This window comes from Chanodichthys erythropterus, chromosome 5 (genome assembly GCF_024489055.1).
Source record: "Chanodichthys erythropterus isolate Z2021 chromosome 5, ASM2448905v1, whole genome shotgun sequence".
Taxonomy (NCBI): domain Eukaryota; kingdom Metazoa; phylum Chordata; class Actinopteri; order Cypriniformes; family Xenocyprididae; genus Chanodichthys; species Chanodichthys erythropterus.
Genome location: NC_090225.1, coordinates 6,640,994 through 6,657,732, shown reverse-complemented (window position 1 = coordinate 6,657,732; position 16,739 = coordinate 6,640,994). Strand labels below are relative to the sequence as shown.

The following is a 16,739-nucleotide window of genomic DNA, read 5'->3' as shown; positions in this document are numbered from 1 at the left end:
AGCTATGCAAATGCTTATATTCACACTCAGTCATTCACTGAGGCAGTAGTCTCAAATGCGAAGGCTTTAGGCCAGACCACCTGTCACATCATGTGGATGTGAACAATTACTGATGCATAGACAAAAGCTGACGTTTTAGGAGGGATTGTGTGCATTACTCTATATACCATTTCTTGATTGTGACTGGGTGCAAATTGTTACAATCTTAAGGTGATTCATGACTATTTTACGTTTTGGCGAACTAGTTGCTAATTCGTATGAATTTGTACTATATGCTTAATCCATGGTTAGGTCTGGCATTAAGGGTGGACCTTCATACTTACTTTTTCATTTTTGTACAGTTCACATCATACGAATTCATAGAAAAGCTCCACCTCACAAAATAGTTACGTTTTCCCGTGAGATTGAGGATAGAGTACTGTCTTCGTTTTTGAATGAGCCCCACTTTACTCTTTATCCAGGAAGTTCATTAAAGCAAACAGACATTCATAATGGGTCAACGCACATGCACAATGCATTCATAAGCTATTGTGTTGAGACCACCAGTTTAGCAATTCATTCAGACATTAGTGTTTGGTCCTTAAATATTATGAGAAATAATATCATCAGCTTTCCTTTCAGGTGTAAATACTTTTATATAATCCAATTCCAAGAGATTACTTAGTATAATCTTTAATTGAGCAGCTCACATTTTTTCTTTCTCATACTAATGGTAACATAAGTTGTGTGTAAATTATTTCTCGGACCCACAGACAATTTGAAAAATCTAAAAGTACAGATTATATCATTGCTGGTGCAATTGTGTCTTAACTGAGGCTGATCTCTCCCACCCTGAGGAACCCCACATGTCCTTTTGTGAATCCTCACAGCAGGTGTGTACCTGTAAGCAAATGTCAGTTTGTAAAACTGTCTGGGCAAGTTCTCTGAGATTCTTTAATACAAGCCTGTTTGTCCAGTTTGTTGCTGTTTAAGATGAATGCATTTTTTGTATTTTGAGTTTTTGATAAAAGCTACCTGGGCTCAGATCGGGCCGTCTCATATCCTATTATTGGATATAGCTTAGTGTAGTTGGATACACACATTTTGTCTGTAAAAGCAAATCTAGATGATCTAATTGTCTGATGATGTCTGTCAATAGGTGCTTTTTAAGTTTTGAGTCTTCCTTAAAGGGATAGATCAGCCAAAAATGAAAATTCTGTCATCATTTACTCACCCTGAAGTTGTTCCAAACCTGTATGAGTTTATTTCTTCTCCTGAACTCTATAATATATTTAGAAGAATATGGGTAACCAAGCAGTTGATGGACCCCATTGACTTCCATATGGAAAAAAATACTATGGAAGTCAATGGGTGCCGTCAACTGTTTGGTTACTGACATTTCTTTAAATACAAAATCTTACAGACTCCAAAATTTGATTGTGCATGTTACAGATTTGTGAAGTAAATGATCATTCAGAATAAACAAACCCACAACTTGAAGATTTGGTGTTTCTAGCAATGACCAAAAACATGAGAGACTGTGATCACATAAGAAAGACGTATATATTTTATAATTATTTGATTATAAAACTTTTTACTACATCTTTCTTAGTATGACAATGATTCTGCCTGTCTCTTCTCAAAATATATATAAAACAGAAGAATGTAAAGAAACAGAAAAATGCATGTAAATCGATGTGCTTTCCTATTCTATTCCCAAAGTCCCATTGTGCTAGAATTGGAGGGATCCTGCAGAAGCAGGGGAGGGTGATGGGAAGGTTATCACGAGTAACAGAAACAGTCATGTTGTTTTGTCTTTCTAATACAGCTGTCACAGTTCATTGTTACCATGAATGTTCAATCAAAGATCTAAAAAATAAAACATTTGACAGTACCACAGTTTGCATTAAAATCAAATGGGAATGCTGCCTATTTTGTGAGGTACTTTTATTCTAAGAGTCTTTAAAGCAAGGGGCTTGTCTTGGAAAGTGTCTGTACAGTATGTCCCAAAAATCTCCTCAAAAAGCAATCACAAGGCTATATCTGCTGTCTGGAGGACCGTGGCTTAGTTTGTGATGGATGTATGAGGTGAGATATCAGATATGTTATGGGTGTGGGCTGAATGGTAAAGAGTGACAACATGTTTTATCTCTTATAGCCTCTGTGCTGGCTGACTGCATTTATCGTATATCCTCACCATATAGACAGGCATGGGATGGAGTTTACATATATATTCCTCACAGCCTCATTCCTCAAATCATGTGAAATGAAATACGGCTTCTACCCTGACAGAGGCCACTTGTAGCATAAATAATGTGTCACCACCCTTCCCCCATCATACACACAGAATTGCCAACTTTGCTTTTAGTTTATGTAGCCTACATTAAGCTTAACTTTTAACAATATTTCTGTAGCAAAATACTTATTGGAAGGAACTGTCATCTTCATATTTTGGGAACTGTGTTCACAGTCAGCCCTTTTCATTTTGCCAAATGTGTCATTGTCCAACAGTAGTCAACTATTTGGGTTAATGTAGCCAGGTCTGCAGAAAGCTGAGCATTTCAGTCATTAACATTTGTATTATCTCTTATTATTAGGCTAGTTTAATTTGAATGTAGTTGACATTATAGACTAACCCAGGAACAGGTTACCCTGGTTTAAAATGTGTACATTTATAAGGGAAAGTGCATATGAATTTTTAACATTTTCATATATTTTATTTATTTATTTTTTTACTTCACTTCACTAGCTTTTTCTCCTAATCAATACGAGGTAATAATTAACTGCAAGCTGGAAAATGTATTAAAAATGATTGTTGGATGATAAAATATCATACCACTGCTGAAAATGCTAGAAATTCAGTTTTAGCTATCTATAAGTTAAATATGAGAATTACCAGCACAAACATTTTTTTGTTTTGCATTATACAAACATATTTACTTCTTTGTCCTCCAGGCGATTTGAGTGGTACGTTCCGCGCCAGGAAGAGGACGTTGGCATATGATTGGCTTTCTTGCAAAATGAGGGCGTTGCCAAGATGCAGCTTGAACAGTTCCGCGGGAAATTTTTTCCTTTTTCTACATCTTTACATTTTTGTCCCGCCCAATTTACGTAAACATAAAAGCCATTGGATGCGTTTACAGCAGTGCTGTTGTTACCTTACTTTTCATTGGATAACAGATATGTCTGTCATTCTACGTTCTCTCAGAGAACAATGCGGACAAAAGAGGAAGCGTTCCTCATTGGAGGAATCAGATGTAACGGCGATGCTCATTGGCTACTCAGATTGCCGCTTGCGGACTGCATGTTTTGAACATAAATAAGAGCTACATTCAGCACTTTTCCTCAGTAGAGCTTGGAAAGGTCAGAGAGAGTGCGATTGAATCGGCAGCTCTCTGACAAGAAAGATATAAGAAGATGGACTTTTAAAACCCCTTTTTTTAACCGTGTCTTGTGTAATCTGGCGTCGTTATTATGCAGCATTCTGCTTCTTTCAACCCTAAATAATATCAATTTAAGCCCCTGCCCGGGTTGCTGAGCGTTTGCTAACTTGGCTTAACCCTTTGTCGTCTTGATCGCGCCTGACCGGATCATATTTTCAAGAAGCTTCTGACGATCCGCGTCCCTTCAGAAATGGATTTTGATATTGGTCCAGGCGACAGCAGCCCTGTAAATGATCCGTTCAGCACCGGGCCCGAATCAGTCCTCCGACCTCCGCGGTTCTCCTTGCCCGAGGTCGGGGTGAGGGGCTCCCCCTGCGTGAAGAACCTGGCCTCCCCCGGACCCATGGCAGTGCTGTCCCCCGTCACTAACCTGGCTCTAAACATGAATAATCTCGCTGTTCTTGGAGGGTGAGTGGGTCTTGGCTTTTTTTTTTTTGGTAGTGAAAACATAAACAACCGCAGAGGTATTTCCTGGAAATGATTAACGTTATGTTTATTGACTTTTTACTACTCTCGTTATCAAGGCCTGGTGTGTTTGTGTGATAGTGTTTATATTCTGCTTAAACAATCGTGATTCAGTCTAAACGCTTTGTTTTTACTTTGATGCAGTCAATGTGAAACACCAAAGCGGAAGAAAAACTTGCCCCTCCTGAAGATCCCTTCCTTCGCCTCGGATGCCTCCTCTGATGCAGGTTAGTTTGAGAATCCTGCATTAATATTAACTTCATAGTAGTGACATCTGAGATGTGTGTGGCAAGCCGTTTTAACCTTTATTGGCCTACGTTAAACACTTTGTTTACTAGTAACGTTACTTACTTTTTCACTAGTAGAATGCACTCTCTCCATAATTTTACACCTTACTATTAATAATAGTACATATTTAGTTATTAACCATTCCAATAGTATATTCCAGTTGTCAGTTAAATAAATAGACACCACTATTTAAAAATTTACCAGTTAAATAAATATACTACTACTACTAAAATGGTGGCGAATTGGCATGAGTGTGTGGCTACTTTCTAAATCATTTGTTCATTAAAGTGTTAGTTCACCCAAAAATGAAAAATGCCATTACTCGCCCTCATGCCGTTCCACACCAGTAAGACCTTTGTTCATCTTAAGATATTTTAGTTGAAATCCGATGGTCTGCATCGCCAGCAATGGCATTTCCTCTCTCAAGATCCATAAAGGTACTAAAAACATATTTAAATCAGTTCATGTGAGTACAGTGGTTCAATATTAATATTATAAAGCGACAGGTGTTTTATATATATATATATATATATATATAATAAATTATTTTGTGCACCAAAAAGACCCCCAAAATAACTTGTATAGTGATGGCTAATTTCAAAACACTGCTTCACGAAGCTTCGGAGCGGTTCGGAGTGCCAAAGTCACGTGATTTCAGCAGTTTGACACGCAATCTGAATCATGATTCGATACGCTGATTCATTATGCGCCGAAGCTTCCTGAAGCAGTGTTTTGAAATCGGCCATCACTATACAAGTCGTTTGTTTTTTGGTGCACCAAAATAATCTCGTCGCTTTATAATAATATTGAACCACTGTACTCACATAAACTGATTTAAATATATTTTTAGTACATTAATGGATCTTGAGAGAGGAAATGTCATTGCAGGCTATGCAGGCCTCACTGAGTCATCGGATTTCATCAAAAATATCTTAATTTGTGTTCTGAATATGTCTTGCTGGTGTGGAATGGCATGAGGGCAAGTAATTAATGACATTATTTTCATTTTTGGGTGAACTAACCCTTTAAGTCATTATTACATATGAGAATTTAAAGAAGGCAGTATTAACTTGTAAGGCAAGAAATGTTGCTAGTAACAATTTGTCCCATAAATTGGTACTAGTATTTCATAAACCATAATGGACACAAGCAACAATTGGAATGTACACTACTTGGGCATAATTGCTTATGTTCTACTAACAAATCTGTTCAAAAGGAATGTTAAAGCGGTTTGCCGTACAGTGTGTGGGTGTGTGTGACAGGTCATCCTGTTTGGAATGTGAGCTGTGATCATCATAATGTAGGCCTGCTGTATTATTAAAAGCTTGTGCATTTCCCCCCTCATCTGTGTCTCCTTCCCCCTCTCTACAGGTCTTGGGCTAGATTCTCCCAGCCCTTTGGACTCTCTGGATGCTGAGCAGAAGTGAGTATGATTCTTCTGCCTTTTGGTCATCATATCTGATCTCCATGTGAGATGAAGCTTGGCTGGGTGGCTTGGCTTGTGGATTATACATATAATCTACTCTTTGCCGTTAGTTAGACCTACATCTGCTCAGTGTGTCTGTTTTCGTGGATTAGCTGAGCATATGCTGGCATCCATCACAGATCACTGGATATCTGAGCATTGCACATCCTGTTATAAAAAGGATGATTCACCCAAAAATTCAACTCGAATTTGGCCTTAAGTTGTTCCAAACTATGATGATTTTCTTTTGGGAGGCAAAGAATGCCATGCCCTCAGTAATAGCAATTTATAGTAATGGTTAAAAAAAAAGTTTCATTAAACGTGGGATTTTTGGTATTTATAAATTGTGTATATATATTTGTGAATGTGTTATTTTTTATAATTGTATATAAAATATAAATAAAATATCACACCATTTTAAACCTAGTGAAAACGAATGCATAAAAATTGCTGGAGTGAAATTTATATTTTACATATTTTCTAAATTATAAATTATTTGAAAAGGAATAGGGGAAAAAATAATCTATACTTGATAAATATATCTGTAAAATAAATGTATACTTTAGATTGCAACTTCATTATTCTGTAATCAGCCAAACTTAAGTCTATAATTCTGATACATCAGCTAAACTTATGTTGACAATTACAATGCCAAATATATAATTTTTTTTTTTTTTTTTTTTTTAGAATTAATGGTCAATTTATTATATATATTAATATATCAGTCTATATAAAAAAATCATACATGCATACATACATACTTTTGGGTTAACTATCCCTTTAAGTTGACCGTTTGCAAAGTCTCAGATATAGTATTTATGTACCCAGCATTGCATTAAATCAGTGTACATCTCAGCTCTCTTGTAATCTACTGTGTGTGTGTGACAGTGCTCTTTTCCAAACCATTTGGTGTCGTTGGGAATCCATTTATCTACAGCCAGGCCTACAGCTGTTTGTGTTCCTCACACATCAGTGTGTGTGTTGTGTGGTACATTGCTGAAGGGGGGGTTGCTGGGTGAATAGTGGCACGCTTTTCATGCCCTGTGAGAGCAGGCGTCCGAATAGAGCGGTAATATGTGTGTGTGAGGTAGCCAGGGTTACTAGAGAACCCTCTTTTTAACTCTAAATCCCCCCCTCTTCCTATGCTATGAAAGAGACACACTCCTTACCTCCTCCCCCTCCAAACCACCATTCACTCTCTCCCCCTGCTCCCTTCTCCCAACAAAAGAGGTTTGCAGAGGGGGTTAGTGTTGTGTGGGCATATGGTAAATTAGAACACACCCCCCCCCCCCCCCCTTCCTTACTTGGTTCTGCTGAGGGCTGTTTTGCATACAGGTGGGCATCGTGGTGTATTTGTTAAATATAGAGTCGTGAGGGGCCTAGTCTGAGAGATAAATGAGATGAATTGTCGTCTGGGCTAGTGTTTTGTTGGGGTAAGAGGAGACTTTGAATACACTAGGAACTGTTCAACAGCATTTTCTTTTTCCTCACAGGTTTGAGAAGGCCATGCAGGATGCCACACGAGCAGTTAATGAGTAAGTGGTCATGCACTACAAAGCAGAGGACGCATATGTCTGTCTCCGGAAGCTGTTGTATTAACTTGGATTTAATCAAATGTTCTTTCTGTTTGTACAGAAAAATGCCCATACGTAGGATACACTCTTTGCCAGTAAGTTTATTCTTTTTATTAATATATATATATATATATATTTTTTTTTTTTGTAGAGTTTAAAAGTTTGGGGTCTGTAAGTCTGTTGTGCCCACCAAGGCTGCATTTATTTGATCCAAAACACATAAAGGGTGATGTTGTCGTATTTGATTATGATTTAAAATGCGTGTTTTTTTTTTTTTTTTTTGTTTAAAGCTGAATTTTCAGCATATTCATTACTCTGAACACATGATCCTTTAGAAATCATTCTAGTATGTGGATTTGCTGCTTAAGAAACCTATAACAATGTTAAATGGTTGTGCTATTTAGTTATTAGTTATTTTTGTGGAAACTGATTAACTGGATTCTTTGAAAAGGAAGTAAAAAAATTTTTTTACTGACCCCAATCTTTTAAATGGTGTAAGTGTATTGAAGAGAATATAAGATTTTTTTTTTCTTTTCCCCACACTGAAATAACATTGTCCTTTTGTTTTTCCTCTTTGTAGCTGCCGTTTTTGGGTCACAGTCCTAATTTGAAAACTAAAGAATTGGATCCCTCGCGCTATGGAGTGTGGACTCGTGCACGTGGCTGCGAAAACAAAGAGAACCTGGCTGAGGTTGGTTTTTGTGTCATTAGTTTTTTGGTAACTTTACAATAAGGTTCATTAGTTAAACATGAAGTAATGTATTAACTAACATGAACTAACCATGAGCAATACATTTGTTACTGCATTTACTAACCTTCGTTAACGTTAATGAAAATAGTTGTTTGTCGTTCATGTTAGTTCACAGTGCATTAAGTAATGTTAAGATTTTAAGTATTAGTAAATGTTGAAATTAACAGATTAATAAATGCTGTATAAGTGCAGTTCATTATTAGTTCATGTTAACTAATGTAGTTGTAATATTAATTAATGAACCTTTTATTGTAAAGTGTTACTTTTTTTTTTTTTTTCCCCTACAGACAGTATATTATGGAAGCTATTTTGTCACAAAACAAGATTAAAAAAAAAAAAAAATTGTGACTTTTTCCCCCTCAGAACTGCGAGATTTAAAGTCGCCATTGCGAGATATAAACTTGCAAAAATAAGAAACGTCAGTCTTTTTTCACTCACTATTGGACATTATATAACACGCAATTGCGAGTTTATAGCTTACGATTCTGACTTTATATCATGCAATTCGGAGAAAAGTCAGAATTGTGAGAAACTCAATTGCGAGGGGAAAAGTCAGAATTGTGAGCATGACAATTTATTATTTCTTGGTGGAAACAAGCTTCTAGCATATTTTTCCAGTTGTGCTCATTTGCTTTTTGATGGTATGATTGCTACACTGAAGGATCTTTAGGTCGCTTTAACTATGAATGACTGGGAAAGTTATGGGAATTCATGGAGCAGGTGTTGAAATTTGATGCATTTTCTCTTACGACTTTGATTCAATTTTTTTTTTTTTTTTTTTTTTTACAGGAGAATTTTGAGTTCAAGAAGCCTTCCATGCCTGCATCACGCTGTCGTACGCGATCCACTGGGGGTGCCAAGGATGCTTTTGCCTGCCGACCCAACTCTGCTCCTGCTTTAATGGTACGACATGTATCCCTGGAAGAATCTGAAGAAAGAACGTTGTTCCTAAAAGTTTAATTTTGATGCTGATGTGGCGATTAAAAGTTTGGTTCTTTCTGCAGCTTTCCCCTACATCATCCTTTCAACCTGACTCTTCAGATGAGAGCAGTCCCTTCATATTGCGCCGCCCTTCTCTCTCCTGTCTACACGATGATGACGATGATGGCTTCTTGGAGGAGTTTGATGATATGGAGGTGACTTTTCTATTTACTTTTGTTTTAATTTTACACTTTTCTTTGATTTGTAAATGACCTTAATGCATTTATTTGTGTAGAATGACTCTGAGGTTCCTCTTGGAATGGACAGTCTCCTCACAGCTCCTCTGGTGGCCAAACAAAGTACTGACAATACTGATTCGGTATGTTGTTACACTCATTTAGCACGGATAGTTCTGTTTATCTCTTTAATTTGCTTTTTATGGTTATTACATGATAGTTACCAACCAAACCCATTTTATTGCTCTTAGCCTGTTATTCGCTGCCGTCCACGTGGGCTGTTCCGATCTCCCTCTATGCCAAGCCCGGGAGGGCGTGTCCCACTAAAGAGACCAGAGAGGCCACAAGATGAGAACACACCTGTCAGAGTGAAGAGGAGGCGGAGCCTTGCAGGGACGCAAGTTGCACTCACAGAACATGAGGATGTTATACCTCATCAGGTCAGTCCACATTGGAAAAAACCCAACTCAAAACAAGTGCACTTATCAGCAGCCATAATTTAAGTCCTAATCATGACCCTTCCACTTACAGGTTCAAAGATCCAAGTCATTTAATCACACACAGATTGAAAGAATGTTGGATACAGATCCTAGTAATGTGATTGGAGATTTCACCAAGGTGAGTGTGAGCCAGGGTTTTTAGGGTTGTCAAATGTATCTGTACTTTGGTACCAAGTCTGTATTGAAACTTTAAAAATGTGACACTACCAGCATTTCTGTAGTACTGAGTACCAGTATAAGTGCTTTGTGAAGAGCATCAAAGCTTTCTATTTACAATGTGTTTTTGAAGCTTTGATCATTGTAGCCAATCACAGACAAATCTGTTGAGCTTGTGAACTCAATGGCCAATCAGAGGTGTTTAAGTTAATCAGAATCTGCTCAACTCTGCTTAAACTCTGCTTTCACCCCAAGCTTTAGAGTTCTGCATGGAATTTACAATTGTATTTGACCTTCTAGTTCTGCTTGCATGGTGGTCAAATGACCAGATTTTTTGTTTTTCAAAGAAATGAATGTACTAAATTATTATTTGTTTAATAATGTAATATTTTGTATTTTTAGTGGACTAAATTATATTTATGGAATATTATAGTCCATTTATTACCTGTTAATCACTTTGAGCAAACACCTGAAAGAAGTTTATAGAAGTATATGAAGGAAAAATGCATAATTTTTAATTTTTATATAAAATGTATAGTTTCCAAAACATGATTTACTCTAAAACTGAGAAAATCAATGCCATAAATCCAAAAAAGTTCCAAATTTGAGGTTGATATCACTAATGATACTCTGCCCAAAAGAATAAAATCTTACTGAAAGCTCAAGTTTTCACGAGATGGAATTCCTATTTCTACATTCCTATTATGCTTCCCATTTGTTTTTGATTGTGGTCATTTTATTTTTGTGTGTGTGTATGTTCACATGGCAAGTGCCAAAACCTTTACCAGTTATCGGACCATTCCGATGAAGTAAAAAAATTTAAATAAACAATGTTACATTTTCCGGTCAAATGACCGAATGGCACAAGAGATTTAAATGCGCAATTTAATCTGAAACTGCAATGACTGACAGTGGTATAACCATAGCAACAGACTGAACAAAACAATCTGATACTGTCAAAATAGATCTGTGCATTAAGTCTTGGAGTGTAAATGGAAAATAATAGACCTGCCACTTGTGCACTGGAATGTGCAATGTGTTTCTTTGTCCTTTTATTTTATTTCTAATTTTTCACTTTATCTGTTTATATGAAGGCTCCTGCACTACCCACAGTAGAAGGAAAACACCAAGAATTGAAATACATCACTCCAGAGATTGTAAGTTTGCACACATTGTTTTAGCGCATACATTTCAAATGCAAGTGCATGCGAAACAAGCAGTTGCATGATCAAAAAAAAAAAAAAAAAGACCAGCAAACCATGTCAAGTTGTTTATACAAAGTATGTGCCCTGGCATCTTTCCCATAATCCCATTCTCTGTATTTTCAGATGGTTAAAGCAATGAGTGGACTATACAGCGATCTGGTGGAGAGGCTGTTTGTCATTGACTGCCGTTATCCATATGAATATGAGGGTGGCCATATTAAGGTGAGACATTTGCTTGTGATTTAACTTTGATTGCAAGTTGTGTACAGTAGTCTTTGTGTGGATCAAATTTTAATGACTCCTCTTTGTCCTCCTTTCAGGGTGCTCTTAACCTCCATCAAGAGGATCAAATTGAAGACTACTTTTTACGGAGTCCTATTCTCCCAGAATGCCCAGAGAAGCGTGTCCTGCTGGTTTTCCACTGTGAATTTTCATCTGAACGCGGCCCGCGGATGTGCCGCTTTGTTCGTGAAAGAGATCGAGTTTTGAATGAGTACCCAAACCTCCATTACCCTGAACTCTATATCCTGAAGGGAGGCTACAAAGACTTTTTCCCGCTTCACAAGGTATGTGCAATTTCACAATGCAACTTTTTTTTTTTTTTTAATTATTCCTACATATAAATCGTGTATGTGTCTTTTTTTTTTTTCCAAGCTTGTAATCTATGCTTTCCCCCCCCCTCTGCAGTCGGTGTGTGAACCTCAGTCTTATAGGCCAATGCATCATGAAGACTATAAAGAAGACCTGAGAAAGTTCCGCCTTAAGAGCCGCACCTGGGCTGGAGAACGCAGCAAGAGAGACATGTACAGCCGTCTCAAAAAACTTTGAGACTCGTGTGCTCACAATCCTTCATGATTCTACTGCCTTTACTTGCTCAAATGCTGCCCTCACACATGAGACATGGCAGAGACCTGAAGAGGTGTGCTTGATGGGACTTGTTGTGAAAGAGTCTGGTATTGATTTAGTACCACAAACTCAAATGAGGCTGAGTGGCTACTATGTATCTCCGCCTGGTTTGGTTTGATAAACTGCCATTATTCCCTACCTTCATCTCCCTTTAGAAGCATACAACTACATGTCACTGCCATGTATTACACATACACCTTTTAACTAACCTGTATTTTTATGCTCCCACTGGCCTGTCCTAACTTGTATGTCAAATTCAATTATTGACCCTTTTAACTTGCTTTCCCCCTTCCTCATGAGCACTTTTTAAAGTTGTTGTGGTGAATAAGTGCTTTATGCGTTAATTTTGCCCCCTCTTTCTCACATTTGGTCAGTTGCCCAATGATATACCTTTGATTAGAGCAGTGGAACCAGTTAATATTACATTTTTTGTATAAATTGGTTTACGTATTCTGAATATCACAATTATGTATATTCTCATATCACAGAATAATGATTTTAATTATTTTTACCCCTATATTTTGAGAAATATGTAAAGCTCTCTGGTGACATATTGTTTTGACTGTCCAGATTTGAGTTTTTGTTTGGACATATTAATTTTTTTTTTTTTTTTTTTTTCCCTCTATTGACTGACAGCTTTAACTCAGGGGAAGAAACCTGGCTTTTGCTGCTGGTCAGCAAGTGATGACCACAACAGTGTTCACCAAAATGTTCTGAAACAAGATTTTAGTTCTATTTGTCCATAAACCAGTGACAGTTGAGTTACAATTCTCACTCCCATGCGTGTGTGCTTTGTAAATTTTATCTTCCCGAGTGTTTTTTATATTGGTTATGTGTGACTGAGAGGCTGGTTTATGTATTCATGAATAAACTTGGAGTTTGGGGTATTAACTCTTTGCTGAAACATGTCTTGATCTCTTCACTCTGTGTGCTGTTATTCATTGGTGTAGGTCAGGTGTGGCACTTGTTTTTCAAATATACCGCTCTAGCAGGGACCTTGACTGTGGTTAGCCAAGCACCAGCACGTGTCCCTGCACACGTGTGCATTCCAAAGCCATTCAACAGAGGAGGAGCCGGCCGTTCCCTAATGTTCTGGCACAGTGTCAGTCCAGCTCATGCACAAATGATTTTGTTTGGTTAATAAGTACTCTTATCAGTATGAGCAAAGCTAGTTTTAAACACCACAGTAAAAAAGTTTTTATTTTTTTTTTATCTTTTAATTTGGTTGATCGAAGCCAAGACCAGATTTCCAACTACTGGTCCTCAGCCAGATATATATATATATATATATATATATTTTTATCCTCCACACAGCTTGATTCTTACCAGACTTGAGTCAAATATAGATCTCTGAAATAAACTGTTGGAAAATAAAGCAGTTACTTGAAAATGCAGACCCTGCACAGTCTTGTGAATCATTATAACACATGTTACTGGATGTTCAAAAGTTGTTTGGATATATTGTTTCACAATTTAAGGCAAGACGCTACAGGCAAAACCACTGTGTTTGCTGGAATTGTTTGAGATGAAGTTGTTCAGACTAGTTATTTTATCATGCTTTATGTATCTAGTGTTGGGGATAACGCATTACAAGTAACCTGAGTTACATAATCAATTACTTTTTTCAAGTAACGTATCTAGTAAAGTAACGTGTTACTTTTTCAATTTACAACAAAATATCTAAATTGATTTGATTTATTGACTGCTCCTGTCCCCATGTTAAGAGACATAGAGTAAGTGCAGAGGTGTTGTATGCACTGTGTGAACGTGATGGTTGTTATACTTCTAGACTAAATGTGAACATGCATTTATTCATCTCACTTGAATAAGCAAAAATTACTTTAGATTTATAAATAAGAGTGTTGAATTTCCTTCTCCTGGGGCCAGTTAAAAAATAATCTGATCAGATTGGATCAAATCTTGAAAATGGGTTGTTCAAAAGGAAAAAAAGGATTCTGAAATCAGATTAGATTGTAAAATCCAGTCTTGGTTTTCTTAAACTTTTTAGTAAGATTGGGATACCTTTGATATAAAAAATCTGGATTATACTGATCCCATCAGAAGGGCGGATTTCAGGAACAAAAATATAAACTGTAAATTTTTATTTTATTTTTTTTAAATCGTAATATACATACACACATTTTATTATGCTCTTGATTAGTTTAACTATTAAAGTAATAAATTAGAAGTAGGCTAAGACTATTAGGCTACATATTTAGCCTTTCGATATGTAAAGTAAGAGATTTTGGTGCCATAAAAAAAATCCCCATACAGCTGTAAATATCAAACAAAAATATTATATTTAATTCAAAGTGTTTTTTTAATCCCTGTTTGTAAACAACTTGGCACAATCATAAGAGATGAACCAGTCAAAAGTTCTTTGTGAGCGAATGCAAAGTTTCTATGTGGACGCTATGTGGAACTTTTCTGAGGGAACACAAAAGCAATATTCTTTCTATCACCTTGTCCCTGTAGGGGCACCGTAGTGCACTAGTAATCCAGATTTGGTAATCTGAAGAAGTGTGTATCTGGATCAGGGTGATCCAATCCAATTTCGCTTTGAAAAACCAGCAGAAAAGTAAGAATGATTACCTGATCCTGGCTAGCAAAACATGGGATTTCCAAATTAAATTTTTTGAACAACTGGCTCCTGAATCCTATTCTTCTTTAATCCAGAATGTCAGCACAGCTGAAAGGTTCGTGCATGGCGTCTATATGCATTTCCATCAGCCTGAAGCTTATTCATTTCACATTTAGTGTGAAAGGGCCTTAACATTTGCCAAAAATAGAACTTTTTTGTTGTTATTTAAAAACAAACTCAGCCCAGGTGAGAAAAAGTAATGCAAAATGAATGTAATGCATTACATTCCATAAAAGGGAACTAAGTAACACAATTAGTTACTTTTTTATGGAGTAATGCAATATTGTAATGTATTACTTCTAAAAGTAACTTTCCTCAACACTGTTCATGTCTGTAGATTACAATTCAGTAACAGTACATATGTTTTAAGGCCATTTTCTCAAAAGTTTTTCTCATGCACTAAGTCAGACATCTCCAACTGACTACACTTTATACAGTAGTCAACTTCTGAAGTGAATATATATATATATATATGAACAAACCCCTCTGTATATATATATATATATATATATATATATATATATATAAATATATATATATATATATATATATTTCATCATCATTCATCTAATTTACAACATTTTATTCCTAAAAAGGTGGTGAAAATGTTGACAGTACTTTCAGATGGTGATAAAATAACCAAGATGTTATTAATAAGTTATTCAACTCACTGTCAACAAAATGAAGCAAGAATTTTGAACCTGGCTGTATCTGATGTTCCCATTTACATACTTTTCAGAAAACTTGTACTACAAAACAGTTGTCTTCATTCACCTGTTGTACTATAGTCACCATTGGTGTCTTGTCTTAAGTTGTAGCCCTGAAGAAAGCCTGTGTGCCAAAATTAAAGTATAAAGTATTGGCAAAATAAAGTATATTAGCTGTATTTTTTGTTTATTTCTGATCCATCAAAGCTACAAGTGTTGCTGGTTTCATTCATAAATTGCCTTAAGTTACAACAGTAACACTTTGCAATACAGTTTTGCATTTTACATTTCCAGTCTGCACATGTGTAACGCATATAAGGATTGAATTGCCTTAAAATAATCCATTCAGTGTGTTTTGTGTGCTGGAGTCAATGTCTAATCTTTTCCTATTAAGTTTGAAGACTGAAAGTTGAGGTTTTGTTTCCCCCTTTGGATATTTAGTTTTAGTTCCACCACAGAGAGCCAACCAGTAAAACGTCCAATTTGAGTAAGAGGATCTTACGCATACATTTCCATCGTCAGCGTGTTTCTGTTTGATTAGCCCTGCTCTGAATCTAAAAATTACAAGAATTGGTTGTCAAAGGCTGGAGAATTGCCATCATTGTAACCACATCCTATCTCTGTTGCAGCAACAAGATCCTCTCAATGCGGCCTTTGGCTTTGGTTTCCTGTATATTCAGTAAAACCTTTTTTTTTTCACGTATTGTCAGGCTATCGGTCTTGTCTTAGTCCTGTTTCTTCTAACAGAAAAACACTGCTTCTTGTTTTGTCTTCTCACAGTAAAAGTTGTGTGCTGGATGTCAAGCTGATGTGTTTAAGTAAGTTCAGTGTAGCAGGAAGTGGGGGGAGATATGTGTCATTCCCCCTCATGGGTTAAGTGAGCATGACGAGCGAGCAGTTGTTAAGCAAAACAGCTGTTCTTTGTGTGTGTCCAAGCGCATGTGTTTGAATAATTCCAGCTTAGACTTCTGTTAGTGACACTGCACAAATTTGTATGTTGTTTAACATGTAGCCTATGCAGTGGAGAATATCCCTGTGTCGGCTATGAGGTAATTGATAAAACTGATGCAGAGAACTGTACAGATTTGTTAAATTTTTAACAATTTGGATTTCATACCTCACAGGCACATGAAGAGTGTAAATCCAGATTAGTTTCTGCAGATCTAGCTATTTTAAAAAAACATTAAATTAATAAATTAATATATTTATTTATATCGGTCCACTACTGAGTGACATCTTAGGCTAAATTTACATTTGCATTTTTTTATTTGAATGTTTATTGAATTTTATGACTATAGAACATATCAAAATCACTCAAATCAAGTCCCATATATTGCAGAGTTTTAAAAATTTACAGAAAAAAACGAGTAATTTAAAAAAAAACATTTAATAAACTTCACTGAAAAGGCTTGTGTTAAATAGATGAGCAACAGTTCGTCCCTTCAGTTCAACAGCATCCAAGAGCGCCATCTAGAGTTAAAAACGGAACTGCGCAGTGATCA

General features: G+C 36.4%; 1 protein-coding gene across 1 annotated transcript; it reads left to right on the top strand.

Annotated features, from left to right (window-relative positions):
• Positions 1–3,311: 3,311 nt before the first annotated feature.
• cdc25b (cell division cycle 25B) lies at positions 3,312–12,767 on the top strand. The gene is made up of 15 exons (XM_067385098.1): positions 3,312–3,830; positions 4,032–4,114; positions 5,547–5,598; positions 7,134–7,175; positions 7,276–7,309; positions 7,795–7,905; positions 8,755–8,868; positions 8,970–9,101; positions 9,182–9,265; positions 9,374–9,562; positions 9,654–9,740; positions 10,873–10,935; positions 11,107–11,205; positions 11,304–11,549; positions 11,671–12,767. The coding sequence occupies exons 1-15, from the start codon at positions 3,613–3,615 to the stop codon at positions 11,809–11,811; spliced, it is 1,695 nt and encodes a 564-aa protein (XP_067241199.1). The 5' UTR covers positions 3,312–3,612; the 3' UTR covers positions 11,812–12,767.
• Positions 12,768–16,739: the final 3,972 nt, after the last annotated feature.